The sequence below is a fragment of the Chiloscyllium plagiosum genome, chromosome 1 (assembly GCF_004010195.1).
Source record: "Chiloscyllium plagiosum isolate BGI_BamShark_2017 chromosome 1, ASM401019v2, whole genome shotgun sequence".
NCBI classification, from domain to species: Eukaryota; Metazoa; Chordata; class Chondrichthyes; order Orectolobiformes; family Hemiscylliidae; genus Chiloscyllium; species Chiloscyllium plagiosum.
The window spans coordinates 153,401,649-153,415,990 of record NC_057710.1 but is presented as its reverse complement, the minus strand read 5'-3'; the positions used below and the strand labels follow the sequence as shown (position 1 = coordinate 153,415,990).

Below are 14,342 nucleotides of genomic sequence, written 5' to 3'. Positions count from 1 at the left end.
AACCCTCCACCACCACCCTCTGTCTTCTACCTTAGAGCCAGTTCTGTATCCAAATGGCTAGTTCTCCCTGTATTTCATGAGATCTAACCTTGCTAACCAGTTTCCCATGGGGAACCTTGTCAAACGCCTTACTGAAGTCCATATAGATCACATCTACTGCTCTGCCCTCATCAATCTTCTTTGTTACTTCTTCAAAAAACTCAATCAAGTTGGTGAAACATGATTTCCCATGCGCAAAGCCATGTTGCCTATCCCTAATCAGTCCTTGCCTTTCCAAATACATGTGCATCCTGTCCCTCAGGATTTCTTCCAACAACTTGCCCACCACCGAGGTCAGGCTTACTGGTCTATAGCTCCCTGGCGTGTCTTTACCCCCCTTCTTAAACAGTGACGCCACATTTGCCAACCTCCAGTCTTCCGGCACCTCACCTGTGACTATCGATGATACAAATATCTCAGCAAGAGGCCCAGCAATCACTTCTCCAGCTTCCCACAGAGTTCTCGGGTACACCTGATCAGGTCCTGGTGATTTATCCACCTTTAACCGTTTCAAGACATCTAGCACTTCCTCCTCTGTAATCTGGGCATTTTGCAAGATGTCACCATCTATTTCCCTTCAGTCTATATCTTCCATATCCTTTTCCACAGTAAAGACTGATGCAAAATATTAATTTAGGGAGGATATTCCAGGGAGTGCATCCGGTGAAGTTATTTGGGTGGGACTGAGAAATAAGAAAGGGATGATCACCTTTATTGAACTATAGGTCCCCAATAGTCAGTGGGAAATTGAGAAGCAAATTTGTAAGGAGATCTGTTATCTGTAAGAATAATGGGGTGGTAATGGTATGGGATTTTAATTTTCCAAATATAGACTGGGACTGTCATGGTGTTAAGAGATCAAATGGTGAGGTGTTTGTTAAGAAAATGTTCATATTCAGTATGTGGATGTACCTACTAGAGAAGGAGCAAAACTCTTGGGAAGTAGGGCAACACAAGTGACTGGTGTCAGTGGGGGGAGGGGGTAATTTGAGGCTGTGATCATAATTTTATTAGTTTTAAAATAGTAATGGAAAAGGATAGACCGGATCTAAAAGTTCAAGTTCTAAATTGGAGGGAGGCCAGTTTTGGTATTAGGCATGTACTTTCACAAGTTGACTGAGGGCAGATATTTGCAGATAAAGGGATAGCTGGAAACTGGGAAGCTTTGACAAATGAGGTAATGAGAGTTCAAAGGCAGTATGTTCCTGTTAGTGTGAAGAGCAAGGCTGTTAGGTGTAGGGAATGTTAAATGACGAGAGAAATTGAAGTTTTGGTCAAGAGAAAGAAGGAACCATATGTCAGATATACACAGCAGGGATCAAGAGAATCCTTACAGAAGTATAAGGGCAATAGGAGTATCCTTAAGGGGGATATCAGGAGGCCAGAAAGGGGACATGATGTGGCTTTGGCAAATAGTTAGAAAATCCAAAGGAATTCTACACTTACATTAAGGGCAAAAGAGTAACTAGGGAGATAATAGGGTCCCTTCAAGATCATTAAGGCTGTCTATATGTGGAACTGCAGGAGATGGGTGAGATACTTAATGAGTATCTTGCATCTGTGTTTACTTGGAGAAGGATGTGGAAGCTAGAGAACTTGGGGAGATAAACAGCAACGTGTTGGAAGTGTCCATATTACAGGGCTGGTGGTGTTGGCTGCCTTAAAACACATAAAGGTGGTTAAATCCCTGGGACCAGATCATGTGTATCCTAAACTTTGTGGGAAGCTAGGAAAGTGATTGCTGGGCCCCTTGTTGAGATATTTGCATCATTGATAGCCACGGGTGAGGTGCTGGAAGACTGGAGATTGGCTAACGTGCTGCCATTATCTAAGCAAGGTGGTAAGGAAAAGTCAGGGAACTATAGACTGGTGAGCCTGATGTTAGTGTGGGCAAATTGTTGGAGGTGGTGCTGAGGGACAGGATGTACATGTATTTGGAAAGGTGAGGACTGATTAGGGATAGTCAGCATGGTTTTTTTTATGTGGGAAGTCATGTCTTTCAAACCTGAGTTGTTTTTGAAGATTTGATAAAGAGGATTGATGAAGGCAGAATGATAGACGTTGTCTGTACCGTCTTCAGTAAGTCGTTCGGCAAGGTTCTGCATGGTTGATTGGTTAACAAGATTAGATCACGTGGAATACAGAGAGAAGTAGCAATTTGGATCCAAAAGTGGCTCAAAGGTAGGAGACAGAGGGTTGCTTTTTGGACTGGAGGCCTGTGACCAGTGGTGTGCCAGAAGGATTGGTGCTGTGTCCACTTTTTTTGTCATTTACATAAATGATTTGGATGTAAATATAGGAGGTATGGTTGATAAGTTTGCAGATAACAGCAAAATTGGTGCTGTAATGGACAGCAGAGAAAGTTAGGAGAAAGTGAAGATTGCAGATGCTGGAATTCAAAGTCAAAAAATGTGGTGCTGGAAAAGCACAGCCGATCAGGCAGCTTCCGAGGTGCAGGAGAGTCGACATTTTGAGCGTAAGCTCTTCATCAGGTTAAGAGTACATTGTGACCTTGATGTCCAGTGGGCTGAGGAGTGGCAGATGTAGTTTAATTTAGATAAATGTAAGGTGCTGCAATTTGGTAAGGCAAATCAGGGCAGGGCCTGTACATTTAACAAAGCGTGCAGATTCATAGTTCCTTGAAAGCAGAGTCACAGACAGACAGTAGGGAAGAAGGTGTTTGATACACTTGTCTTCATTGGTTAGTGCATTGATTAGAGGAGTTGCGACGTCATGTTGAGGCTGTACAGAACATTGGTGAGGCCACTTTTGGAGTACTGCGTTCAATTTTGGTCTCCCTACTATAGGAAGGATGTTGTGAAACTTGAAAGGGTTAAGAAAAGATTTGCAAGGATGTTGGCAGGGATGGAGGATTTGAGCAATAGGGAGAGGCTGAATAGACTGGGGCTGTTTTACCTGGAGCGTCAGATCTTAGGGGGTGACGTTATAGAAGTTTATAAAATCATGAAGGTCATGGATAGGATGAATAGTGAAGATCTTTCCACCAGGGAAGGGGATTCTAAAGCTTGAGGACAGATGGGTATATGAGTAGGAAGGGTTTAGAGGGACATAGGCCAATTACTGGCAAATGGGAGTATATTAGTTTAGGATACCTGGTCGGTATGGACGGATTGAACTAAAAGGTCTATTTCCATGCTGTACATCTCTATGATTCTTTATGATTAGAAGAGTGAAATGCAAAAATAACAAATAATTACTTTGTTTCACATTTTTCAAGGTTGACGTATCAGCTGGTTGTTTCATCAGAGGATAGGATTATAAATTATTTCATTGTAGTTAAAATGAAAAGTGAGGTGATATCAAAAAATCCAACTCTCGCTGAAACCCTTAAATCTGAGTGGAGTGAATCTGCATATTTTAGATAGGATAGTGGAGGCACTGTTGCTATTATTTGATAGTAAGATTTGAAAAATGTTGCAGTTCCAGAGAATAGGCACATAGATAACATTGTAATGAAGGGAAAGATCTGCTTGAACAACAACACTGAATGTTTTGATTTGATTAAGAAAAACAAAAAAGCAATGTATTTTGTTAGATTTCCTCACTATATCTTGGATAAGCTGCTTGGTACTAGAATAATGAGTTAAGTCAGAGCATGTGGAGACCAGAGACAAATGGAAGCGTTTACATAAAGGAAACAACATGAAAGGTTAACACTGTTTCTCTCTAAATAGATACTGCTAGACCTGCTGAGTCTTTCCAATAGTTACTGCCTTTAGTTCAGTATTCCAGCGCCTGCAGTATTTTATGTTGTTGAAAGACCAGCAGAAGGAATGTGTGTAAGGTTTGCTATTCAGAGTGGCAAATAATGCGACAATTCCCTTTGTTAGCATGTCCCATCTGTTGTGTTGCCTAGGTCTTGACTCGAGGGGAGTACCCTGAGATGAGCTGTAAAAAGACTGTATATGTGTGTGGATCTTAGGCACCATTTGCACATGTTTGACTTTTTTGTGGAGTATAGGCTTGTGTGTTTTATATGCTAAGTTTGTGTTGATAAAGAGAGCTGGTGCAGAGCTATGAAAGACTGATCGTGTTTGACTGATCATTGAAGTATTTTAATGAAGTTCGGCAATCTTCTTATTAATCAGCACCTAAGGGACCAGGAGTGTGGTGGTTGATCAGATATTGTGGTTGATTAAGAGGTCCACATGATCAATGTAAAAACGCACATTAAGTAATAGAAATCTAACACAGGGAGTGTACACATCATTGTTATACTTTATTTACAGCATAAGGAAAAGTTGCATTATTATTTAATGATTTAAGTAAAACATACCGGCAGCGAGTCTTCTCATTTGCACCATCAACTGACTACTTGGATATCGCGATAAAACAGTAAGTTTCCGGTATTTGAGATCTATAACCTTTAGAGAGTGCTGGTTAAAAAAAATGGTTTGCTTAAAGACAGAAGTAGCAAGTTGTAAAATTAAAAATCAAGTGCTGGAAGAATTTGGCAGGTCTGGCAGTGTCTTTGGATCAGGGAAGAGAGTTAATGTTTTGCTGGGAGGAGCAAGTGACACAGCTGGTAAAGACGCCCCAGAGCAAAAAGCACATGAAGTGAGTGCATTCATGGCAAAATCTGAGTGTTAATATGCATCGAACCTTTGAAGATGGAGGGCGTATGAACAAATTAGCTAGCAAAGTATATAGGTTTTACAAAGAAAGGTATTGAGTACAAAAGCTGATCTCGTTTTAAGCTCTGATTTGACCAGATATATAATAGTGCATGCATTTCTGTTCATGACCTTTTAGACTGTGACGGTGGAATTTAGACTGTTAATTTCACTTGGTGATTTTCAGGTCAGCTTGCTTTGAGCTACAATTAATGTGAGCTTGTAGATTAGATTAGATTAGATTAGATTACTTTACAGTGTGGAAACAGGCCCTTCGGCCCAACAAGTCCACACCGACCCGCCGAAGCGCAACCCACCCATTCCCCTACATTTACCCCTTACCTAACACTACGGACAATTTAACATGGCCAATTCACCTGACCTGCACATCTTTGGACTGTGGGAGGAAACCCACGCAGACACGGGGAGAATGTGCAAACTCCACACAGTCAGTCGCCTGAGGCGGGAATTGAACCCGGGTCTCTGGCGCTGCGAGGCAGCAGTGCTAACCACTGTGCCACCGTGCTGCCCACTTTGTGTATTTCTGACCACTTTTTCTGTGAACCATTCTTAATGATATACTTCCTCTAAATTCTGAAAATTTTGTACAGCAGTTTGTTTATTAGGTCATATATAAGAAATTGTATAAATTGTGTAAATGTCATGTACAAATCAGTTTATGGGATGTCGGAAGATAATTATCATTTTAATTCCTTTTCGTTTATCGCTATCCGTATGAAGTGAATTTAAAAGAAAAACATTGAAATTTTCTTCATTTTCTGAGTTGCAAATTATGATAAGAATCTTCATTTTCTTTCGATCCATTAAAAAGATAGGAAAAGATTTTGCTATGGTCTTCAGTGCTTGAGGTTATTTAATACCATTAAAAATTTAGAAATAATTTTCCACAGGGCTTGCATGGAATCATATTTGTCAGTACTTTAGATAATGGCTTAAAGTAGGTTAAAATTTGAATAGCTATATGAATGCTGTAATAGAAATACTGTTCTAGACCATTGAAGTTTTTCCTGTTATATTGTAGAATATTTTTTAATTTACATATTAGCTGTCGAATTTTGAATTCATGTATTCTAAATAATTGGTAGTTTTAAATCTGCCACGAGCAGTATATAATTCCAGTGCTAAAAAATCTGTTAATCCATTATTTGTTTGTATTGCACACGTTAAAATGTGCATTCTGTTAATTTTCACTAAAACTTCCTTCTGACATATAAGGCAATTTTGCATACACTAGACACTTTCAGGAAAAATACAGACACGTAATTTGGAGAATGAGAAGCAGAGTTGGAAGACAGTCTTCCCCTTGCTGGTGTGACCAATGAGAGGGGGTATAGGTTCAAGTTAAGGGCAGGACGTTTGGAGAGTATGTAAGGAAAAGTGTTTTTACCTTGAGGGTGGTGAGGATCTGGAACCTCCCTGCCTGTGAGGGTGGTTGAGGCAGAAACCCTCATAACATTTAAGAAGTATTTAGATTCTTACACTTGCGATGCCAGAATATACAAGGCTCTGGGTCATGTGCTAGAAAATGGCATGAGAATAGTTAAGTGGTTGCTTTTGACTGCTGCAGACTCAATAGGTCAAAGGCCCTTTTTCTGTGCTAGAGATCTGTATGGCTCTATAAGCATTTTGTAGGAGTATTGAGTGTGTAGTGTTGGAATGTACATGTTTTGTAATTCTACCATTTTATTTGTTAAAATTTTTTGGATCATATTCAAGTCTGTGACAGTTGCTTCAAAGAATAATTGGAAACTAAAAGTAGTCTAGGATAATGATCCTCGCCCATCAATTTTGAATTAATATTCAGGTGAACTGTAGTATTGATATCAGCACAAGTGGTAAAGCTCAATGCCTTCCTTGCAGTGATAGTTTTTGAATGGAAAGTTGCAAGTATGTGCTATTTTCTCACAGCCACAATCCAAATGCTTTATTTAAATCAGTAAATCAGCAGTTAGCCTTAAATGTATTTCAATATACTTGTTAGGCCCCTAGCATCAATGCCAGTGTCCCAGAAATGGAAATTTGTCCTTCAAGTTCCCCATTCCTCCAGCTTATAGTCCAAGAAAATCTCAAACTCTCCAACAGAACCTTGGACAGGAACTTGAATCCAATTAGAGTCATAGAGATGTACAGCACAGAAACAGACCCTTCGGTCCAACCCGTCCATGCCAACCAGATCCCCAACCCAATCTAGTCCCACCTGCCAGCACCCGGCCCATATCCCTCCAAACCCTTCCTCTTCATATACCCATCCAAATGCCTCTTAAATGTTGCAATTGTATTAGCCTCCACCACTTCCTCTGGCAGCTCATTCCATACACGTACCACCCTCTGCGTGAAAAAGTTGGCCCTTAGGTCTCTTTTATATCTTTCCACAGTTATTATAATCTGCTGTATGAATAGACTACTTTTCAATATTTTCCATTATACAAAATGTAATTTTTGTATAATTTTAATTGAGCTAAATTACTGTTGTCATACTTACTGGTCTCTGCTGCTGTCCCCTTACTTTGGAATAAAGATTTGAATTTGTACTTTGTGTTAGTTCACCTTTCTTTTGGAGAGAGTCACATTATACATATGTGAAAGGAAGCAATGTTAAAAAAGATGCTATTTTTGCATCCGTTTGAGATTGAGACAATGTAAGGCAATTTTCATAAAATGATACTGCACATATTACTTATGGGATTAACTGGCATAACTCAACCCAAAATGAATGCACAAAAGAGTTGAATCTTTGATAGCTCTTTCTATTGTTACAACTGAGATTTATAATTGTGATTGTGTCTTTGATTTTGGGATCAATTAACTTCTTCATGTGATTTCTCTTGGCTTCTACATGACAGTAAGATTGAATGATTTGATAGCTCGAGATCAAAAGGAAACTTTTTTTAACTGGTGGGAAGGTACAAGTTATTTATGCTAGCAGTCAATTACCACAGTCTTTGAATAGTCCCAAAGTTCCTGACAGGTGTTATAGTTCTCGAGTTGTAAACAGTGGTGCTGTAACCTATTTATTTCAGTTAGTTCAGTCAGCTGGCTGGTTGGTTTGCAATGCGGAGTAACAATAGCACAAGTTCTGTTACCACACTGACTAAGGTTACCATTGAAGGTCCTGCTGTCTCAATCTTGCCTTTCATCTGAGGAATGGTAATCCTTAGGTTAAATCAACCACCAGTTGTCTTCCTCTAATGAGAGAGCACACCTGTGATCTCTGGGACGATGGTGGCCTTACTTCACTTCTAAGAGGAAGGGGAGTCCGGTCAAAGATAACTAATTAGCATTTGTACTTAGATATGGAACTAATGTGCTTTTCATTGTCAGGGAAGAGGGTATGGCCAACTGTTTTTGAGATGCGCATACTTATGAATCCAGAAGTATTCCAAATAACATTTTTCAGCTTGTCTTGTGTGATTTGCAGCCACCTGTGAAGTTGAGAGAATCTGATAAATTGCAGGATGAAATGTTTCTAGGTAGAGGAAATGCTGACTTCACCATTCACACACAAAATGTTTGGGCTCCGATTGAAGACTTTGTCTGTGGAAAATATAAAGAAGAGTGGCAAGTTTGCCTAAATTAAAGCTAGAAGAAGGGATCTAGTGTGCAATTCTCCCAGTGCATGGCAGTTCAGGATTAGAAGTTACCTAGCTGGCAAAGTAAAATGGAAACAAGCCATGCAAAAGGTGAATGTAACTTTAGCGTGGTTATGGGTGGATGAATTATCCATTTATGGTTACACATGACATTGTCCCTTAATACGTTTGGTTTGATATTATTCAATCATTTGTTACAAGAAATGCTTTGAAATATTAATTCTTGACATTCCATCCTTTCAGCTGCCTTATAGCAACTAACTGGAAGTTCAAGCTTTAAGTTATCTGCTACTATGGAGATAAAACCTGTCTTTTGAAAAATATGCATTTGCCTCCTGTTTCAGGAAGTATCATGTAGATGTTCAGGGTGACCAAATATACATGACTGAACCTCTGAAATTTAATCTCTGGGAAGAATAATGACATTCCTCCATTGCTTCAGTTTCATCATACTTCTCTTACAGCAGAATATTTCAGCTCCCTTGTAATTTCCAGATTGCTACCTAAGCACTTCATGCTTCTCATGCTCCCAGGTCTATCTGTTTTCTCCATATTAAAGATATGGAGAAATTTTTAGAGATTGTAGAGATAATAATGTAGAGATTTCTATGGGAATTAAATTGTTTCCCAGTGTGTAGAAAATTTGAATCTGGGTTTGAATGGCAGATGGTGGAGTTTGAATTCAATAAACATCTGGAATTAAGAATCTAATGACAATGAAACCACTGACGATTATCAGAAAAACCTATCTGGTTCACTAATGTCCTTTAGGGACGGAAACTGCCATCCTTGCCTGGTCTGGCCTATATGTGATTCCAGACCCACAGCAATGTGGTTGACTCTTAACTGTCTTCTGGGCAATTAAGGTGAGGCAATAAATGCTGGCCTGCCAGTGACACCCACATCCCGTGAATGAACCAAAAAAAAGGGAATATTTGATCGGGATGCTTGAAGCTGGCAATGGTTTGGCAATATTTAAGAGTTATATGATAAAGAGACTTGATTAAATGGCTGTCACAACTGACGACAGTGAGAATGAGAACTTCTGTGAATTCTAAAAAGAACACAATGCAAGTGAAAGGAAGACCAATCATGAATTACCTGTCACTTTACTGGGATTACCATTCAACTTGAATGATGGTTATAATGTGCTCTTAGAGTACTACAGTTTCCACCAGTTTTCTTTCATGTAAAAAACATTTCCTCTATGTATATTTGAGTGGTATACCGAAAGTACAACATCATCCTGTTCAGTTATCCAGAACCTGACTTCTTTTTAATTTTTCCTTTTCTTCAACGGCAGTATGTGCTGTTGCAGTCAGAAGCTGTTTGGAATGTCAGCAAGTAAGTCGAACAAAATCTGGTGCTGATAATGCGAAAACTCAAAAAGCAGTGCAGAGCCTCCTTGGAAGTGGAAAGTTAACAGCCAAGGCAAGTGTATGATTTGTATGCAGAACACTGACCCAGGAAGGTGGAATTCTATTAGACCTTATTTCTAGATAACTGTTGTGGTTGATTCTTTTTTTCACAAATTAATTTCACAGCAGTACATTTCAAAATGTGATGGCATGGCATTGTGGGTACTGACAGTAGACATAATTTAATTGCATAGATTTCTGAAATGGTTGAAAAAAATGATGAACAATAAAACTGCATTGGATGTATGATATGAGCAACATCATTTCCAGGTCCATTGAAGATTATTGGTTTTCATCCAGTGTCACACTCTAGGAGATGTTCAAGGACTTAGTTTGAGAGTTTGCTGTTTTATAACTTGTCTGGCTAAGAACAGGATCTAGTTATTTGAGAAATACATGGAAAGAAATGTTACGAGAAGGGAGCAGGATTAGGCTATTGAGCCCCTCAAGCCTGCTCTGCCATTTAACAAGATCAAGGCTCATATGATTGTAACCTCAAACTTCCATTAACCTGTCATGTAGGACTTTATTAAAGAGTTTCTTAAAATCCAAAAATGCCACATCCCCAGTTCTCCCTCATCTAATTTACTGGTTAAGCTCTCAAAACAATACCTCGTCAGCTCGATTGTACTCTTTCCCTTTCATCAATCTAGTATTTTTATAATTGAGTATTTCCATGGCTCCCATTCTATTATGCATAATATTCTGTCAGCTTTCCTAATTACTTTCTGTACATGCATACTAAACCTTTGTGTTTTATACACAGTGGCAGCCAGATTCTGTCCGTATTAAACTGTAACCTATTCATACTCCTGAGAATTCATGTTTTGGGTGCAGGATGGTAGGGAGTAGAAGTTCTGGTGAATCATAGGAAAGTACTAGTCACACTGGTATGTCTTAACGCTGACTGAAGTCAGTGCCATCGAAGTGTTTGCTTCTATTGATTTATGCTAATTAAAATAAAGCTAAACGTTTTCTCTTTTTACCACCCTGTGTTACCCCATTTGTTTGGATTCAACTCATGTTCTTAGTGAAAAGACAATGTTCCTACAATTGGTTTGTAACTTTTTGGCCAATTTTGGCGGTATTAGGCAAGAACTTTCAAAAGCTGATTGGGGGCAGATGTTCGCAGGTAAAGGGATGGCTGGAAAATGGGAAGCCTTCAGAAATGAGATAATGAGAATCCAGAGAAAGTGTATTCCTGTTAGGGTGAAAGGTAAGCCTGGTAGGTATAGGGAATGCTGGATGACTAAAGAAATTGAGGGTTTGGTTAATAAAAAGAAGGAAGCATGCGTAAGGTATAGACAGGATAGATCGAGTGAATCCTTAGAAATGTACAAAGGCAGTAGGGGTATACTGAAGAGGGATATCAGGAGGGCAAAAAGGGGACATGAGATATCTTTGGCAAATAGAATTAAGGAGAATCCAAAGGGTTTTTACAGATATATTAAGGACAAAAGGGTAACTAGGGAAAGAATAGGACCCCTCACAGATCAACAAGGCTGCCTTTGTGTGGAACCGCAGAAAATGGGGAAGACACTAAACAAGTATTTTGCATCAGTCCTTACTGTAGAAGATATAGACTGGAGGGAAATAGATGGTGACACCCTGCAAAATGTCCATATTACAGAGGAGGAAGTGCTGGATGTCTTGAAACGCATAAAGGTGGATAAATCCCCAGGACCTGATCAGATATACCCGAGAACTCTGTGGGAAGCTAGAGAAGTGATTGCTGGGCCTCTTGCTGAGATATTTGTATCATCAATAGCCACAGGTGAGGTGAGGTGCCGGAAGACTGGAGGTTGGCAAACATGGTGTCACTATTTAAGAAGGGTGGTAAGGACAAGCCAGGGAACTATCGACCAGTGAGCCTGACCTCAGTGGTGGGCAAGTTGTTGGAGGGAATCCTGAGGGACAGGATGTACATGTATTTGGAAAGGCAAGAACTGATTAGGGATAGTCAACATGGCTTTTATGCGTGGGAAATCATGTCTCACAAACTTGATTGAGTTTTTTGAAGAAATAACAAAGAGGATTGACGAGGGCAGAGTGGTAGATGTGATCTATATGGACTTCAGTAAGGCGTTTGACAAGGTTCCCCATGGGAGACTGATTAGCAAGGTTAGATCTCTCAGAATACATGGAGAACTTGCCATTTGGATACAGAACTGACTCAAAGGTAGAAGACAGAGGGTGGTGGTGGGGGGTTGTTTTTCAGACTAGAGGCCTGTGACCAGTGGAGTGCCACGAGGATCGGTGCTGGGTTCTCTACTTTTTGTCATTTACAGAAATAATTTGGATGCGAGCATAAGAGGTACAGTTAGTAAGTTTGCAGATGATACCAAAATTGGAGGTGTAGTGGACAGCGAAGAGGGTTACCTCCGATTACAACAGGATCTTGACCAGATGGGCCAATGGGCGGAGAAGTGGCAGATGGAGTTTAATTAAACAAATGTGAGTTGCTGCATTTTGGGAAAGCAAATCTTAGCAAGACTTGCACATTTAATGATGAGGTCCTAGGGAGTGTTGCTGAACAAAGAGACCTTGAAGTGCAGGTTCATAGCTCCTTGAAAGTGGAGTCACAGGTAGATAGGATAGTGAAGATTGTGTTTGGTATGCTTTCCTTTATTAGAGTATTGAGTACAGGAGTTGGGAGGTCATGTTGCGCTGTACAGGACATTGGTTATGCCACTGTTGGAATATTGCGTGCATTTCCGGTCTCCTTCCTATTGGAAAGATGTTGTGAAACTTGAAAGAGTTCAGAAAAGAATTTCAAGGATGTTGCCAGGGTTGGCGAATTTGTGTTATAGGCAGAGGCTGAACAGGTTGGAGCTTTTTTCCTGGAGTGTTGGAGGCTAAGGGGTGACCTTTATAGAGGTTTACAAAATTATGAGGGGCATGGATATAATAAATAGACAAAGTCTATTCATCCACAAACTCCATCAACAAACACATCGACCTGGACCCAATATACCAACCACTACAGCGGACAGCTGAAACTGACAACCGGAAGCGGCAGGGACAGACCACTATAAACACCGGAGGAAACATCAAAGAAGCGCTTCGCAGGAGGCTCCCAAGCACTGATGATGTCGCCTAGCCAGGGGACGAAACATTTGCAACAAAAACTTCCAGCTCGGCGAACAGAACCACAACAACGAGCACCCGAGCTACAAATCTTCGCACAAACTTTAAATAGACAAAGTCTTTTCCCTGGGTTGGGCGAGTCCAGAACAAGAGGGCATTGGATTAGGATGAGAGGGGAAAGGTATAAAAGAGACCTAAGGGGCAACTTTTTCACACAGAGGGTGGTATCTGCATGGAATGAACTGCCAGAGGAAGTGGTGGAGGCTAGTACAATTGCAACATTTAAAAGGCATTTGGATGCGTATATGAAAAGGAAGGGTTTGGAAGGGCTGGGTGCTAGCAGATGGGACTAGAAAGGGTTGGGATATCTGTTTGGCATGGACGGGTTGGACCAAAGGGTCTGTTTCCATGCTGTACATCTCTATGACTGTATGACTATACGACTTCACAGGGGGATAAATTTGATTAAAGGGGAATATATAAAAACAAGCACAGAGAAAAAGAAATTTGGAGATTAATTACATTAATAACTTTGTGAAAAATCATTTTGATTAACATTGTGATTTTGCTTTCAGAGCATGGTTTGTGACATGTTTCTGTTTGTTCCTTTTAGAGTTCTACTGATGTTGCAACAGGTGGTATTTCACCAGTAAGAGATCTTGACCGATTGCTACAAGATATGGACATCAATCGACTTCGAGCAGTTGTGTTCAGAGATGTTGTAAGTTTCACAGTTTGTGGTTTGTTTTTAGTTTTTTGATTTTTAGTAATTTTCATGAGTAATCACAGTTGAACACTAAAAGTTTTAAAAGATTTTATTAAAACCCCAACCAATTTTCTAATGTCTTTTGAGGAAGAGAGCCTGACATCCCTACCTGGTTACATCTATACGTGCCTTCATTTCCATAATAAATGATTGACTTTTAAGGCACTGATGCGACTTCAGGGTGCCAAGGAAAATGTAACAAATATGACATTTTCTGTGTCAGAAAATGTTTTATAACTATTGATTGGAAGCCATTGTACAGTAGCACGGTTTCTTAAGATTATGCTTATATCACTAATGGTAAGTTAATTCAGTTTTGTAGCAAATTAATGCATTTGGTGTTTTATATGTTTGGGAAGGTGACAAATGGAGGTGAGAAAGAGGGAATTTTACAGAACTTGAACTCTATAGTTTTCATGCTGCTACTACTAAACCAATACGTTTTGCACTCATTAACTTTGTTATGAACTTTCCCCTTCAATTTAACAAATTTTAGGTTAGCTGAATAATACAATAAGCTTCAATCTGCAATTTGAGAGGGAGAGGGTACAATCGGAAGTGACAATTTTTCAGTTGAATAAAGGGAACTATGGAGCTATGAGGGAGGACCTGGCCAAAGTTCAATGGTGCAATACCTTAGCAGGGATGACAGTGGAGGAACAATGGCAGATATTTCTGTGTATAATGCAGAAGTTGCAGGATCAGTTCATTCCAAAAAGGAAGAAAGATCCTAGGAGGAGGCATGGGTGGCCGTGGCTGACGAGGGAAGTTAAGAAACATATAAAGT

General features: G+C 39.8%; 1 protein-coding gene across 2 annotated transcripts in view; it reads left to right on the top strand.

The window, feature by feature from the left end:
- lrba (LPS responsive beige-like anchor protein) overlaps nucleotides 1-14,342 on the top strand; it is an 875,634-nt gene that overhangs the window by 180,218 nt on the left and 681,074 nt on the right. For both annotated transcript variants that reach the window (XM_043699606.1, XM_043699616.1), the window contains exons 26-27: nucleotides 9,588-9,715; nucleotides 13,403-13,510. In XM_043699606.1, the coding sequence (XP_043555541.1) occupies nucleotides 9,588-9,715; nucleotides 13,403-13,510 (236 nt within the window). The remainder of the gene's footprint in view (nucleotides 1-9,587; nucleotides 9,716-13,402; nucleotides 13,511-14,342) is intronic.